At 37.4% G+C, this 18,164-nt stretch overlaps 1 protein-coding gene across 1 annotated transcript in view; it reads right to left on the bottom strand.

The window, feature by feature from the left end:
• The window catches only part of MAN1A2 (mannosidase alpha class 1A member 2), a 160,091-nt gene that overhangs the window by 89,855 nt on the left and 52,072 nt on the right, over window positions 1-18,164 (bottom strand). Inside the window, exons 4-5 of the mRNA XM_009685070.2 lie at window positions 3,401-3,519; window positions 881-961 (exon numbers count right to left, since the gene is read on the bottom strand). Of these exons, the coding sequence (XP_009683365.1) occupies window positions 881-961; window positions 3,401-3,519 (200 nt within the window). The remainder of the gene's footprint in view (window positions 1-880; window positions 962-3,400; window positions 3,520-18,164) is intronic.

The following is an 18,164-nucleotide window of genomic DNA, read 5'->3' as shown; positions in this document are numbered from 1 at the left end:
GAGTTTCTCCTGGTTCTTTTTAGGGTTCTGGGCTTAAAATCCCTGAGAACTTGCAGATAGGCATGTGGTTCTCCCCTAAACCAAGAGAGACAAAAAGTATGGAAATGGAACCTGGAAAAGGATCAAATCCATGAAATATGGCTGAAAGCCTAACGTTTTAGACAAAGGACTATAGAAGGGCTACCAAAAAAAAAAAAAAAAGGACCAAAATAAATTAACAAAATCAAAGACATGGGGCAACAGAACAAAAGATAGCTAGCTGTTAAGATCCGAGAAAAGGTATGACAATCTGTAGGCTGGGTCAGGTTCCATCCTTGTTAAAGTATGAGAGGAAACGGGGCATGAGGCCACAGCAATGATATTACTAAATCAAAGTAGTCCAGGATCACAAGTGTTTGGCTATGCACACCCTTTCAATATGAGCATGCATTTGGATGAGCACTCAGAAGTATTAATCCTCAAGATCTTTTAATAGGAATTTCCAAAGTGGGATAAATTTGACCTGATATTTTTCTATTTGTCACTGAGAAAATGGAAAGAAGATTGTTTACGACTTTTGTGAAGCAAACCTGCAGCCTTGCAAGACAAGTGACAAAACTATTATTTCTACTTTTGTAGATAAAACGAGTTATTGTTGGCATTAAGTCCTAGGGACTTGACATTTCAGACTGAACAAACATCTTCCGAAAACATTCTTGATAAATGAGGTGTTTCAAAGTTCTAATGAAGGGTTTCCAATTAGCTTAGAACTGCACGGAAATAAGCTTGTAAAATTAGTTTGCAAGCTATGGAGAAATCAAGATTCTAAAAAATTTTCTCATATGCAACCTTTATTTGCTAAACTACACGAAGTCACACAGATCCTTTCCAGTTTCCTTACCTCTTGTCCTGAAAGGTAGTATGCTGCGAGAAGACCACCAATGAAGCGAATATTGACCTCAAAAACAGATACTTCAGAATTCTGGAAGAGGAAAAGCAAAAAAGTAAATATTTAACAAGCTCCCTAATCAAAAAAGAAAAAAAATCACAAGGCAGAGGAAAGTACATATCCAAAGCCAATATGCATGTGCCATTATCTAGATTCATACTGGCATTCCTTTGTACATCTTCATGACAGTGAGTAATGCTTCCAGTGTGAAAAGAAATTGATTTTTAAAAATTAAATTAGTTTTTCTCCTGCTCTCCAGTTATGTTATCACTAGAAATTGCAAGTTGTTAGGGGGATGGTAGGGGAGACTGTAGGTTCCTGTAACTCAGCACATCTTACTACTTCTTATGTTTAATCATACCTGTTAATTTTCTGGGTTTACAACACAGAGTAGAAGCATAATTAGAGAATTCCTGTAATGTGCCTTCTTACTCTGACTTACCCATCTGTAATCTCAAATTCAGCTCCATTTTAATGTAGTTTCCAACTGCAAAGAGCTGTCGTATATTTAATATTAATGACAGACATTTAATATTACGACAATATGTACTGCAAACCACTAAGACACTCAAAAGCATCAAAAATATTACTGCCTCCCTCCATTTTAATATATTAGGGCTAAATTCGCTAGTAAATTTTGCTACATTTAACCCACTCTGGAAAATGAAGACAAACTAGCTAGTTTTACCATCTTTTTGCCTCCTACTGACCCCCATTCATTTCTTTGCCTGCATATACCCCATCCGTCTCTCCCATAAACTTCTATTCATTCAACCTGCTAAACACATAAATGTATACTTTAATAAATGCTTTTAAGATAAAGGCAGTCTTCCTTTGACCCAGAAAAGGCACTAGAATTTACGCTGTACAAGCTATCACGTTAGCTGTGTGTTGACAGGACGTTTACCAGTATCTTCCCTTCCACACTGTATTTTCTGTGGCACTTGTGGCTATATCAGGCGTTTTGCACATATCCCAAAGCACATAGTACTTATCTCAGAGAGTTTATAGGAAAGTTTTAAAGATATTAAACACTCTTTATGCTTAGAAGGCTAAAGTTTTTGAAGTATCTAGAAAACATATGATTTTAGTGAAAGATGTGTTTTTACTCACATATAGGATATACAAGAAGATGTCAACAATGCAATGTGTGATTTTATTCAATAATTTATTAAAGACATGAACCACGCAAGCAGAAAGGTACAGAGAAAGCAATGACTTGTATTTTCCAATAAAAAGTATTTTTTACAAAAAAAAGTATCCAAAAGGAACAGTAACCTTAATGTAAGAACATTTCTTAAGAAGTGTTTGTTTTTACTTTGATGTAAGGTTCGTATAAGTAGGACAACGTTAGCCCTCAGAAATGTTTTTAATATACGGGTAGTTATAATTTAAGCCCAGTGGGTCGTGTAAATTTTTTTCCACCAAATACAAGATTAATTCTGCAAATTTATATTGAGATTGGGTAGTTTAGAATACAACTAGGAAGCAATTTAATCCACAGTCACAATGATACCATTATGCCTACACTGTCTCTGACACTCGTAGGTGCTTTCGTTTTAGACTGTATAATTATCTGGCACTATCAGGGGGCGTGGGAGAGGGAGGCAGAGAATAGTGTTTGCCAGATATTCAATGTATGAAACAAAACAAAAATCTTTCTGAAACGTAGGACTTAATGCAAGAGCAACAATAAGCATCTGCTGAACTCCAACTGCATACCAATATTTTATTTTGTGCATTACTGAGTGTAAAAATCTTTTTGGAACCACACAGCAAGTCCAAGGATTGAAATACAAATTCTGTCACACGGGCTACGACATATTGCCCAAATTAGTAATAACAGCCCTAAAAAGGGCAAAATAGGGTCATTTCTTCTATTTACCATTAATAAACTCTGCATACAAGAACCTCCAAATATCAGACACTGTATAACCAACTGAAAAATTCTTCTGAGAGATTCTACACCTACAGGCAAACTAAAGACACTCATGTGGCATTCTAGTGTACTGTTAAAACATCCCAAGAACTTGGGAAAAGAACACACCTACACTCTAATGTTAAGTAAATTTATACACCTTGGTCTGGGGAAAAACCGCCTCTGCTTACTCCATTATTAGCTGCTACTATCAGCTACTAAAGGCTGATTTTTTGTTAGACTTCACTTTGCATTCATTTCTTCTGTAGAGGCACTGTTGTTCCTCACAGACCTTCTTCCATTATCCAATAAAAATTTGTACTTTGAAAATACAATATACAGACATATCTCTATAATTAGAAGAACGTAAAAGTTCTTTTTTAAAGTACAGAAAATTCTGAATCCAGAGAACTTCTGTAAACTGAAGGTTTACGTCTGAACTTCAGATACTTTGATAAAGTTTTTACAAGTCCAGCTGAAAGACCTCTTTCATCTCCCATCAGGAGGGACACAGTGAAAAGGACTACAGAAATATTAGGACAAGTTCTACTCACCACGCTGAAATCAAGATTTTTGTCAATCCACTCTTGTCCTTCTCTGAATTCATCGTGAAGCCCCATTATATAAAGAGTATCTAATGCATCTACTATGGTAGCACCCATTTGTGAGTTTCCTAAAGAGAGTGGGAGGAGAAAAAAAAGATTTCTATTACAAGTGACTCTTTCCTTATTTTTCTTAAGCATCAAAAGTAAGAGAAAACAACCCAAGAAGTAACAACGCAAAGTTACCACACAGACAACAGTACAAGGAATAGTCAAAATGAGCAAAGAATTAGCAGCTACACAAGAGGATCTCACTTCTCTTTGAAAGCTTCAGGACACTGCTATCATTTGGATTCTGGAGAGAGAAGGAGACTAAAGATAGACAAATCCTTCTCATCTGCTCTCCTAACCTGAACACGAGCAACTCCACTTTGACAGAAAAAAAAGGAGAGAAAAGACATGCAGCTTCAAGAGGCTATTAGGGACTCAAGGACAGAAAAGCGTGACATAGACAAGATAAAGCAATCAGTATTTGCAGTAATGCCTTTTATTTCCCAACATTTACTACAGGAATTAATGAGCAAGGATGCCCTCACTTGGCCTCAGTGATAAAGTCACAGCCTCAAGACGTTCACTTCACCTATCATAGGGACCATGCAAGGCTCTCATGAATTCCTGAACTGTCAATATGTGAAGTGTAGCATCTTAAGCCAAAAAAAAGCAGTGATGATTTACCCTAACGTGCCATTCCCTTGAAAGAGCAGCAATGAGTCACTCATTCGTTTGTACAAGGGAGAGAGGACGAACAGGAGGCGAACTGTAACCTTGTTAGGCCATCCCAACCTAAGTTACCACTGTTATTAGGTGGAGGTCTTTGTTTTTGGAGGAAAGCAAGAATTACCATGGGTTTATTTATTTATTTATTTAAATGAAGTATATAAAACTTCCTACACATTAAGAAAATAAATAATTTTCACTATTCCTACCAGTGATCTATAAGTACAGTAACTATATGATTAGGAATTTTATGAGCTGAAATTATTTATTTATTTTCACCCATCAAGGAATTTCTACAGGACAGTGTTGCTGCTTGGGTTGTTTCTATTCATTTGTTTCTGAATTTTACAGGTTTAGAGTTTTGTTTTCTTTCCCTCAAGCATAACAATAACTAAATTAACTTATCACCTCATTTGCAATTCTCTTAAACTCCTAAATTACTGATACCTACATGGAAGCTTAATTCCATTTTCAGGGATACATTCCCTGAATAACAAAAACTAAATACAACAACTTCTTTATAACAAAGTAATCAATTTCCCCAAAAATAGGTGTGCATTTGTTTTTAATGATTTTGAACTAGATGTGGAAAGTCTTAAAAGTCTATTTTGTTCGTTAAGAACATTCAAGCACATGTCAGGACATGCTACATTTCTTAAGATTAATTAGAACATGTAACCTTTAGCAAACTGGCCACCAGGCATATTTACAATTCTCAGAAAACAGATTCATTGCAGTGCATAAGTACCGCGAGGTTTGGAAGAACATACTAAAAGTTTTATCAAGGAGCTGAATTGCATGGTTTCTGCAGAAGTGGGACACCACTTGGTATTAGAGCTACAATAGGCACTTTTCCTATGCGTAACATGTCAGTTAACCTCTAATTTGTCACTTCAGAAATATGCAAAGTAGACCATAACACAAGGTGTTTGGATCAACAGGGAGCTCTGCAAATCCTGAAAGTTTAAACAGTTGCCTCAAAACAGTTTCAAAAAATAAACCTCATTTAAACTTGTGCGCAGCAATAACCACATCAGAAAGCTCGCATATTCTGTAAGGGGCATGGGGTGAAAAGAATACATTGCACAGTGATGGGTGCAATCCCAGGCATCACTGTACTATCATTCACACTTTTCTAGATCTCAGAAGCAAACATTCAAGCGTCCACAAGTGAGCACAGCAACATATTGGGCACAGACATCTCTTTTCCAGCCCTGCAGGGAGTACCTTGAAAAATACAAATTTATATAATCTTTTTTTATGGAGTTCTCGGCACAGAAACATGAAAGAAGAGCCACAAAAGCACAGAAGCCCATAATTTGCCATGTCCTAACTCCAACAGACACACATGGACTGAGAGCCGAAAGGTCAGCGCAGCTCAAATCCTGAGCTCTCCGCAGAAGATGCCAAAAGTGCCACAGTTGCCTAACGTATCCCATGGGGATGGAACAATATGAGGGAGTCGCTGCACAGTCTCCTCAGGTTTGGCTTCCCCATGGGTACTGCTGTCAGAAAACATTGATTTACGCAGACAACTGGAAGTGCAAGAAATGTAAGAGGATGTCTGTATTAAAAAACTACAGTAAGAAGTTTTGTATTGTCCATAATGACTACAAGCATCTAGTATTTCAGTATAATTCTTCCATGTGCAAAAACTGCGCCAAGCTTATGTGTTATTTCGGAAGGCAACTATTTTTATTTAATGATTTGTCTATAATTATGGTTGAGGGCAAGACAAATTATTTTGAATTATAAGTTCTTGTTCTTACCTAAAAGAATTAGTCAATCTCACCATCACATCATGGGTTACAGAAGACAGTAACCTACTCTGCCACTTAAACTTTACCTGCCATATAAACCCACCCCAAGGAAAAGAAAAGCAATAGTGATTTTTTCACAAAACTGAGTAAAAAAAAAAAAACCACCAAAACAGTCTGGTTCTTTCCCCATGTGGCTGTTTCAATAGGGAGAAAAAAAAGAATTTTTAAAATCACATCTTGTCAGCTTCCCCCTAGGACTGCTTTCTTCTCAGGCTCATGAGACTTTGATAATTAACAACATAACCAAAAGATAACACCCTGCTAACATGACATTGTATGTTAAATTCTAAGAAATGCAGTTATCGTTTGAGAGAAGTAAAAATCATTTTCTTTTAAAGAACTGGCTTAAGTCTTAATCATTTATTGATCAAAAATTAAATGATCACAGCACACAGGCACTAGAGACAGAATCAAGGTTGCAAAGAAACTTTATTCTGACCTCTCCAAATATAGGTGCTTTTGATTCAAAATAATAGTAACATAATCAGTTTTTTTTATATTGCCCTTCCTGGTATACTTCCATTTTCCTCTGCAATTATTTTCAAAACCCTTAAGATTATTTTTATTAAAGTTCCTCATCTTTTTAATTTAACAAGTGTTAATGCCTTTCTCTTTTAGGGAGATGTTTGTGCTGGTTACTTATAAATACGCAGCATGGCATCAAATAAAGAAAAATAATGGAATTTGACTTCAATAAATACAGACAGGAGACTAGATTTCATTTTCACAGTTTTAAGTCCTTTTTAGCCAACCGTCAACGCCATATACAACTCCTTTTTAAGCTAGCGGTCCCTAATAGGGATTGACTGACAACCTGTTTCATGTGAGCATCGTTTGCAACCACAGAAATAAGTTAATTCAATCTGATAAAGCAAAATAGACTTGTTCAGTACTTTTCGCCCAAACAATTAATTACAGGTGTAGCTTCATACTCTAACTTTTGTCTGGCCCACATTCCCATCCTTGTGCCCACTTCCGCCTCTTTCAGTTTCTCTCATCTTCTATGCCTGTCTTTCACAGATGCACAAATATCCAACAAAACATTACTGAGCAAAGCCACTTTTGCTCACACCTGCCTTCTCCCTAAGCAGTGACAGCTACCTATTTCTGAGAGGGAGATCACTATGGTTATAGTTTCTATATTCTCTGTAAGAGCTATTTCTTACAATGGTCTCCTACAGATAGCATTTGTATCTCAAACTATAATTATTTATTTTTCTTCTTTCTTATAAGCACACTGCTATTTCACACCAATTTGGGCATTTTTTCCTTCTTTCCTTAAGCATATGAAAACCAATCCTATATTGCACATCAACAACTCTTCCTTGGGGAAGACTCAGAAGAGCAGTCTTTGGTTTTTAAACCTGCTGAACTGAACATATTTCCAAAAGGTCAAGAGATGACAATCAATATGTTGTAACACATTGTCTACTCAGTCTTCTTTCTTTAGTGTCAATCAGGCAGCACAAAGCAAGTGAAGTCTTCCCATCCAAGGGGAAAAGCCTAACATGGAGTTCTTATTCCCAGAAGTCCTGTGCCTACAAGAATAAAGGGTAGAATTGGACATACGGCAACCCAGAGGATGAGAGATATAACACACTGGCTGTCCCATGTTTCAAGAGAGGCACAACCATTTGTGGACTACACTAGGTTGGGTGAGAGATTCAAAGGGCATTACTTGCTCTCAGCTTCTTTCTGGGAGAACTCTAGGTGTCTGTGTGGAAGAGAAGTCATTCTTAATTTATCCCTAAATATAAACAACCTGTGTTGAATTTTTCTTCAGAGGTTCACAACCTAACCAGACTAGGCAATGATGCAGCTATAGCTGTCTTCCTCTATCTTAAAATGCATTGAACAACCATCCAGGCAGCATCTGAAATATGAATATGAAACAGGAAGAAGCCTTGTGCATTTGAAGATCACTGGCCTGCATTTAGAGTTGCACTTAGTGCTTTTGGGAAAACAATAAACTACAATGGATAGACAGCTAATACTTCCCCGCCTCCTGTTGTTGATTCAAACCGTTCAGTCTAAAGTTACAAAGAGAAGTCATTTTCTATTCATAACAGAATATGCATTTTCATTTCATAGCCATGTCAAGATCCATAAATTTTGCCTTAAAGGACAAGCGGATAGTCTTCATGGACTTAAATCAAATAAGGTGTCATTTGAAAGGTAATAAAGTAACTGTAAACAATGAGATAATAGCTTGGAGGAGTAAACACAGCTTACTACCACCTCAACCAATCTGAACTATTATTTCTCAGGATAGGGTGGAAAACAGATGTCCCACTGTAGTAAAAAAGGCTATAAAACAATTAAACAAATTACAACAGAAAATAACACTTCTGGCTGAAAGGCACTCCCCCTGGTGCTGCCTCTGTTCAGCACAAAGGCTCAGTAGGTCATGTCGCAGAAGATAATGACTGATTCCAAAAGGGCTCCGCTTTGCAAGTGTCAGATTAGGAAGTTCCTCCTCCATCTAATTACACTTCTAGCTGACTGAGTTCCAGACTTAGTAAAGCTTGGCTAATGAATGCAATATTCATTTTTCTAAACAAAACAGAACATCTGTCATGAGCTAATGGAAGGAATTTAAGTGTGAAATAGCTAAACTATTAACAAAATCATGCACTCTCTGATTAAGCAAGAGTATTATTCTAAAGGAGTGCAAAATATTGTCAGATTTATATTTAGGCAGACTTCAGTTTCCTGAGATTAGACAAATAATTTCTTCATTTGATAGCAAATGCATGCTTCATGTTGTCTGGATTATCCAGCAAATCTTATGACTGTAAGTAAACAGCAGGGTCACTAAATGAAAAATTGTCTTCCTACTTAAAACTTTTTGAATATGTCAAAGTGCTAGATGAAGAATTGGTTTATTTATACTTTTTTAAAGTCTCACAGGAGACTACTAAAGTATGGGAAGATAAATCTTTGTCATATGTTCTATGAGAAAAAGGAATAAGAAAAGAATAAATAGCCCATTTTCATTAAGTTAAGAATTGAGATTCTTAAAGTATGACACCAGCTACAGGATTACTTATTGTATTTATTCTGTGGAAGAAGAGACTGAGCAGCGAGGTACTAAAGAAAATACACGAAGTAACCTAGATCAGTTACAATCAGAAGAGACTAAAAAGATTTGAGATGCATAGCCACATCAAGTTAAAAAGGAATAAGATGACAAATTAAACTGCATGTCAGTTAAGTCTTACACTCTGAGCTGAAAAGTAAGCATTAAATAGGTACTTCACAGAAACTCTGATTATTTGAGATGGCATCCTACAGACCCTTCTCTTCAACAGGTGTGCACCACACACAAATCTCATTACTACTTCCACACAACACTTCCACAGGGGCTCTAATTACCCCAGTTAAAGGCTGAGCAGGAGATCAGGCTCAGAAGAGAAGGCAAAAGTGGAATCTGTAAGGCCAACAGATTTCAAAGAACTACACCCACAGAAAGCAATAATTTCTTCTTTCCTTTTCAGCCTCTGTTTTCCTGTGTTCTAACACAAGAGCAACTGCTTGTAATCTATTTGAAAACTGATACAGTAGCTCCCTATCAAAGTTTACATCTGACCCAAAAGCTAGTACCAAGTGCTAATGAAAGACAGGGTGTGGATTCACCCCATGACATCAACACAAAAATCACCAATTAGGTAAAACGTTTGGGCTATTATTGAAGAAAACTGCTTCTGTATGATACAAATAGGAAAGATTTCCATATTAAGGTACCCCTGCTATGGAAATAACCTATTTTAGACTACAGAAAGCCAATTTCTCTTCATAAGCCTTACATAGCCCGAACTTACTAAGTCATGTGTAGAGACTTGAGATCTGGATGAAAGGAAAATGCTTTCACTTTCAAATCAGCAGGATCAATGGGACAATCTTACTGATGGACAAAATTGTAAGATCCAAACAGCCCTTGTGTGGCAGAAATAGTACTGGTATCATAGCAACCCATGTCCAGTTTCTGTTTTTGCAGGGTGCTGGACAGACATCACCTACCACAAAGAGAATCTTCTGCTGCAGCAGAAATGCAGACTTTGATTACTGACGTGTCTAATCACGGGAATCGATCTGCAAAGGGAACCTAAGGGGACCAAAGACCTGAGGGGCCAAATCGAAGTTCCAGTTCAATTTATGCTCAAGCAGCCCATCAGCATCATCTGGCAATCAGAGAGGACTAGCCAGAGTAACCTCATGAGGGGTACTGCCCAAGTCCCAGAACACATCCTCACTATCCAGTTTTGGAGATTCCAGAAACAAAAATACAAAATCTAAAACATCCTCAAAGTAGCACACACTGGTACACTTTGAACTGAAAAGATTACAGTTATTATTTTTCACATACTCAACTGTTTTAATACCTAGCAATGGAGTGACAACATTTCCTTGGAAAATTCAGCGTGACATTAAATGTACAGTTATTGCAGTCTAAGAAAATAAATATTCTTATTACTGACATTCTCGCCTGGCTAGCTTAAGAATGGCTGAAATGTAGACTGGGCAAGGCCTTGCTGATCTAGAGAAAATATAGCAATTTCTACCTAAAAAGGTACAAAGAATTCAAGTATTCTTACTGCAGCAACAGAATTTCCTAATGTGATACACAGTTGCAGACCTGGCAGAAAAATTTACAACATGAAAATTAAAAGCAAACAATTACAAATCCAGTGTTCTTTATCTGTAATGAGGCTCTGGCAATAAAGCTGCCAATATTGAAGGATACCACTTATAAAATATCTTAATGACCCACAAGGAACAAGATAATGTTTAAGAAAATGAATGAAACTATTGAACAGAGTTCAATTCCACTGTGAAAACAAATGGCTCAAAATTAGTCGATGAAACAATTCACTTCATACAAAAATGCAACATATGATTTTAGCCCAGCTAAAATTGGAAGAAACCAATTGCCATAAAAATCTTAGATCGATAAAAAAAGAACACAGTATTATGTCGAGTGCTTAGTTCTGTTGAGTTGCTGATAATAGGCAACATGAAAAGGAGTTCCTAATCTTTTGTACCAGACCCTAATAGTATCTTAAGCATATAAGTAACATTACATAATCAGTTATAATGCCTACCTTAATTTTATAAATGTGGAAGGAATGGGAGTAAAGAACTGTGAAGTGTATTCTAGTCTTTTTTTCTTTGAATCTATTAAAAAGTGAACCTACGGGTAGATGTTATTAATCAAACTTCTGTTTAAATACCTACGGATGCCCTTAACACCTTACAAATTTAAAAATGTTGTCTTAGGATTTATACTATAGTAAACCTTTCTTTTCTCCGCTCTTGATCGGAGTGTGCTTCACTGCTCTCCAACCAAATACCCCATGGCCCTTCAGCTTTATTCATATTGCATACAAGCAAGAGTTGAATGGAGTCCCTCTAGCACAAAGCCTGAATGTGCTCAAAACTAAATTTGAAAAGACCTTGGCATATTAGTACCAGACTCTCTCAATTTTCTAAGTTTCTCTCTAATCATCCCCTTTGTATTTCTTTTATCATTTTCTTTTTAAGCATAAAAAAACAAACTGAATTACTGTAGACAGGAGGAGGAAGGACTGGACTGTGTGCAGACCATAATTAAGATTAATGCTGCAGCAGACTAGGATCTGAATTGGTGAAAAGATGAAACCTAGTGATAACTGAAAGACTGCAACATGAGGGGGGAAAGATTAGAATGAGCTACAGACCAGGAAAGGAACAAGAGAGAGGAGATGGAGTTAAAATAAGTACAAAAGAAGACTACAAGAAGATAGAGATATAGCAGAGAGGAGGCAAGAAAAATGAGTGAGAAATGAACGGTGATGGCAAAGCAACCAGTTACATGCAAGAAGCAGTCAGTGGCAACCAAACAAAAATGCAGATCCAGAGCAACTCCATTTTGAGAAATCAGGAAGACTTAAAAGAAAAGACTCTCGGTGAATGACAGATCAGAAGCACACAGAATCCAAATACACACAGCAGTCAGTTAAACCCAGCAGCAACCAAGGCAAGGCTGGTATTAGACAGTAAATAAGAGAGCAAAATATTATCAGGACTTGAGTTACAGTATGGTTCTACGACCCGAGTTGCAGACACTTTATGAAACACTAACCACTGACCTTCTAAGATAGTAAAGACAATTTCTTATAGATAACTGTAAGCAAAACTTTTTTCATAAGGCACATAAAAAGGCACATCACAAAAAGGCACATGTAACAGCCATGAAGGCACATAAGCTTTTCCATCTTTAAAAGATCAAAAGCCTGAGCTATTCCTATGCACTTAGGTCCAAACCACATTCTAAATTTTCCCTAAGACAGCTGAAGAGGAATTCATTTCAGTTTGGAAGCCCGATAACCCTATCAGAATGGTACAAAGCTCAAATGAACAATCTGACAGGAGACAAAGTATATTAGGCACAAATGTAATACTGCACTAAAATGGTTGCACTGCTTCTGAATTAGATCTCCCTCATAGCTGGCCTCAAATGACAGCAAAGCGTACTCATGCCTGCATCCAATTTTGTTGGCATGCCCATGGTGCTGTCCTTACCCGTTTTAGTTTTAAAGCTCAGCAGCTAATCCTTATTTAGTTGTCATGCCTGTTTACTTAAAATTTTAAACACAGTCCAAAATAGATTGCATAGTCTTAATTTCATTTCCTTTTGCATCCTCTGCTCTTAACTCCAAAGGATGAGAAACAAGCTTAAATTTAAGAATAGCAGTCCTTCAACCTAAATAATTCCAAAATCAAAACAAGCACAAGTCCAAAGATTCCCAATAGGAAACTGAAATATATCCCCCCCCCCCCCCCCCCCCCAGCCACAAGAGTAAATCATCTAGTTCATAAGAGAAAAACAGGAGAGGATGCTATTAGAAAGGGAAGAAAAATATTCCCCATATGATTCTGAGCGTTGCACCCCAACATGACTTAAACCCTTCCTCACCATTCCAAGTAGATGTGTACTTACTGTTCTACAAGGCAGATTACAGAAATAAGGTGCATGCTTCTAATTCCACTTTGCATTTGTACATTTCATTACAATAATTTAAAGTTAGAATTTTCAATCTTCCGAATAACACCTGATTGATTTAATGTCATCAGTTCAGAAAGATGTAAAAAAAGCCACTAAGAACCACTGACCTAGAGGTGTAGTAAATGAGCTAATACAGACTGGGTGAGAAGCATTCAGTGAGAACACTGGATTATTAAAAAGAGAAACAGAAGACTACGACTGCTCACGGTGAGGTTCGCTGATCTGCCCAGGCATGCTTGTGACAATTTGACAAAATAGCAATAACGCTCAAAAACTGTTCTTCAATCAGCTATAGTTGTCTCTACATATGGCATCAACACCGTAAGCAGTTAAGAGAGATGGCACAGCCAAATTGCACCCTTCCCGCACTCTTTTGCAAGTTTTACAAAACAGCCATGCTCTGAATAAACACCAATCTATTGCAGTGAGGCAAAGCACCATGATTTGCGAAACACCGCTTGCCCCATTAGCACTATAAATCAGAGGAGAGATTTAACTTGGATGAACTGAGGAAAAGTCAAAATACTTCTTGTAAAGGGAAGTCATACAGTAGCTTCACTGTTAGTCTTTCTAAGAAGTCAGTAAGCATTTGGACAGAGAAGGTACATGAGAATATGCATCAAAAAAGATGCGTGAGAAAACTAAGCTGCCAGAGGGTAAGAAGAAAACATCCCTGCATGGATGAATAACTGGTTAAAAGATACGAAATTGGATAAGTATAAGTGGCCAATTTTCATTGTTAAGGGAAATCACTAGTGGGATCCTACAGAGATGAATGCTTGGGCGCATGATACTCAACACATTTATAAATCATTTGAAAATGCGGCACATGCTGAAGCATCCAGAATCTTGAAAAGGAAGGCTAATTCTGAGCAACTGTAGAAGAGCCACCCCATAGCGAGTTTCTAAACTCCATAAGCATTCAAAAAAGCCCCCAAACAACAATTATTAGGAAATTATTCCTGTGTACAAAACAGGAAATAGAAGACGTGCTAGTCTTCCTCTCAAAGAAATAGAAGAATGGAAAAGACATAGAGAAAGGTGAAAACTAAGACTTAGGGTGTGAAAAAATATAGGTATCAGAAATGACTTAACAGACCAAGATTTTTCAGATAATACAGACACAACCGACTTTTCACAAGAAAAAGATGAACAGCATGTATTTGCTCAGGTTCTCCTCCAACACAAGAATTAGGCATCTAATAAAGGGAGCAGAAAGACCATTCAAAACTAACAAGATAAACTGTTCTCCACACAATATGGAAGCAAGCTGTGGAACCCCTTGTAATGGGATACTGCAGATGCTCCAAGGTTGCATAGACTCAAGAACAGACTGGACAAAATCATGGAAAAATACATTGAAGGTTATTAAATAAAACTTACTTCCTCTGACTTCAGAAGCACCAACGCTGCACAAACTTTTGTAAGCCTGAAGAGTATTCCGAGAAACACTCAGTTACTACATGTTTGTCCTGTTCTTTTCTCTCTTCCCTAGGCACCTGCTGTTAGCAGCTCTTGGAGACAGTAATGATCCTATATTGATCTTTCATTTGACCTGATGCAACTTTTCTTGCACTATCAGAACCTGTTTGTAATTCCAAAGTAGTTAGCAATTCTTGAGAACAATGTACTTAATGACAGCTGTCTTTCCAAAATTTGTGTTACTGGGCAAAAAAAAAACATTCAATATACATATAACAATGTTCAGAAGTGTCTCAGTACAGTCACTCATTACTGATTTTGCAAAGGACACAGCAGCACATGCACAACTATAGGCCTGTCCTAAGGCCAGTTTCATTTACTTTTAAAACAAATAAAACCTGAAACATGGAGACTGAGCTGCAATTTTCATCATGCAATTACCTTTCTTTACTAGCTAGCATGGACAGATTTTCTTCTTCCTTTAATTTGCCAGGGAAAAAAGGCAATGATGGGTAGGTTATTTGCAGATGTATAGCTCAGCTAAAATCGCTGTTCGTCAAGTATTTCTTTCATCAAAACGATGAGAGGAATCAATAACATATTTGCTTATATATACATATACCTCTCATTCCTCTTTTCCTTTCATTTATCCTCTACAGGAACTCAGAGGCTCAGATACAGAAAAAGATGCTGGAGCAGAAGCTGTTTCCTTTGGCTTTCTCTTCATTAGGGTTTTACAATAAGAAGACACCAGAAGCTTTTAACCGTATTCTCAAAAGTAAAGTATCAGTAAAGGTACAATGTTTATCTCTGTCATGTTTACAAATGCATTGGTTATTTAGCAATCCAAAAAGAAAAGAAAAAAATACAAACAAAAAGCCCACAAAACTTAACATCCCCGACATTCAGTTATGTCCTTTTACTTTTCAAGTTCACAGCTAGTAGATGATGGCAGGCAATAGTGTTAGAGCAGTTCAAGCAAACCAGTGACTGCTACAACAAAAGATGACAAAAGTGATCTAATAAACTAATAAATATTTTTCCAGAGTAATTTCAGAAGCATCTATAAATACAGTTTCTTGTAGTATATGCAGGAAATATTCCACTTCTCATTTCGCAGATCACCAATGTGACAAACAAATAGCATTATACCCCCAAGCTATGTTTTTCTAATATCTTTGGCAAGTACAATAAATTCCTTTGCCTGACTGTGAGTTCATCTCATAGCAGCCGCATGCCCTTGCAGTCTAACGGACGTGTTTGCGCCATGGGGTTTGGCAGCGTTACTACTCCCACTTTCAGGCATGGGAGAGAAAACCGCTGTCAGTTCTCTACTGCCTAGCACCAGACCAGCGACCAGAGCTCCCCACGTGGCTGCTGCAGCCGCAGTGGGCAGTCAGCTTAGCTCAGCAGGCAGCAGCATGCTAGCTTTGGTAGTGGGCAGCTGGCTCGGCCGCACAGATTTAGCGGTGATGAAGGGTGAGATGGGCTGGGCGGCAGGCCAGGCGATAGAGAGGACACACTCAGGAAGAGCGGGAAGTTGGTGGAAACCATTTGCATGGCATGCAAGATAAAAGAACAGGAGAGGCAAGGATGCACTGCAAATGCATGAGACAGGACTAGCACGAGAGAATATGAAGTAATAGTTGATTTGTTAAATCTGTCCCTGAGACTGGGCATGTCTGTATACACTTGTTTACAACAACTGAAAACCTATGGCCATTATTCCTTAAGAAAGATATTTTCTTATCATCAAAAACATATCTAGAAATATATCTGTTTACACATGTATACATATATCAAATCATCTTCACATAATGCAGCTCATCTCTAGACAGAATGTATCCAAATGCAAAGTCTAGAAATGTACTGCTAGTAGTATAGAGTTATATAATTTTGCAACTATTTGTATCATTATTTTGTTTCACTTCTCCTAACAAACCTTCATATATATATAGATAGATAGATAGATAGATAGATATAGATATATATAGGTGTGTGTGTGTATATATGTATGTATGTATGTATATAGTGGTAAACTGTTTTTCAAATATCTGGGGAAAGGGACCTCCAAACCTTTAGGAATCTCTAAATTACTGCAGAGAAGGGGTCATTTGAAAAATCCTTCTCTGACATCTCTTTTTAGGTCATTTAAGATTACAAACAAACAAACAAAAAAAGACGGCAAGAGACAAATTGCATTTCAGAACTGTAATTTCAGAAGCCAATGTATTCTAGTTTTTGCAGAGGCCCATATTCTGAGTTGCCTGAGGTTGTGTTTTATCCTTTTGTTTTCTTAAAGTCAATCAGCTTCTCCAATAAATACTGTTTCAGAAAAAATAAATAAAGTTGAAGACTGATACAAATGCATTAGTACAAAACAGATTGCTCAATTTAACTCATGATAAAGGATCTTCAAACTTGTGCTACAGTGATGAGTTCATAAGATATTGACCTTAAAGATGGCACAAATATACATAGTGGAGATTCAGAATCTCCAAAGCATATCTGGACTGATCAATTTAGTTGTGTTTCCATCAGATGCTGTTCACGTAGGAGGTCACCAAACAGCTACAGGGACAAACAGTCTCTAAAGAGCCTGTGTCAGACTTGGTCTTTCTGATCCTCAGAAGTGATCCCAGTTAGATTAGATTACAGTTAGGGAAGCTGGCAGTACCATTAACTACTCTGATTTTTAAACCCTGGAAACCTTCTAAAGTAACTTTAGTGTTTGTCATGCCTGCTCATTATCTTACATACCCCATTTTCCAGCAGTCTGTTCTTTTCAGTCTTTGTATTCTAATGAGGACTTGACCTAGATCCCCGCACAACTCCATTTGTGCAATAATGTTTCGAAACTATCTTCAAATAGGTTCCAGCAATTTCAATAGCCCCCCAAAAAAGTTTTTTTTTTTTTTTTTAGCTCAGCCACTACAACCATCAACAGAGCTGCAAATCAAAGTTAAAACTAGAACGAGAAGTTATACCTTCTCTCTCTGCTATACTTTCTTCTCCCCTTTGTATACCTTATTTTATTTTAAAGGACAGTAATAAACAGATCAGCAGCACTTTCAAAATGGGCAACTTTCAGAAACAACAGGGGCAAGTTATTACCCTGCTTCATGAACACAGAATTTTGTTTCATTGCCACAGAAAGGCAGGGGAAGAGAGGAGGGCAGAAGCCTGAAGCTATAAAGGTTCATTTTATGTGTCATCTCTAAGTAAATATCTTTTAAAATCCACCAATTCCCAGTTATACTTTTCCAAAGCAGCATCCTACTACTAATGCCTCAGCCAAGCTGTTGGAGAGGTACAATTCAAGATTTTAACCCAAGAGTGACTACAGGGTTTGACAGGAAAGGCTTTTAGCAGGCTCTACTTTATAATTTAGAATCACCAAATCAGAAACCTTCTCTAAAAGACCGGCAAGAGTTTCTGAATACAGTTGCAGGTCCGTTACAGTAATCCCAGTAGGTTTTGTTATAAAGTCAAGCTACCAGCTGGGGCAGCCCACCACTGCTCTTGATAGCATGCGTCAGTGAGGCACAGAGCACCTTGCTTCAAAGTTTACCACCTTCCCTCAGTTTTAACTGACTTGGTTTTAAGACTTAGAACAGCAACGCAGGCCACCTCTCTCCCATTTTCCTACCCCAGCCTGAACCCTGTTAGACCTTGTCATGCTGGGAACACTGGTCCTCTTCTTGACATAAAT

The sequence above is a fragment of the Struthio camelus genome, chromosome 1 (assembly GCF_040807025.1).
Source record: "Struthio camelus isolate bStrCam1 chromosome 1, bStrCam1.hap1, whole genome shotgun sequence".
In the NCBI taxonomy this organism is placed as follows: domain Eukaryota; kingdom Metazoa; phylum Chordata; class Aves; order Struthioniformes; family Struthionidae; genus Struthio; species Struthio camelus.
This window is presented reverse-complemented; position numbering and strand designations above follow the sequence as displayed.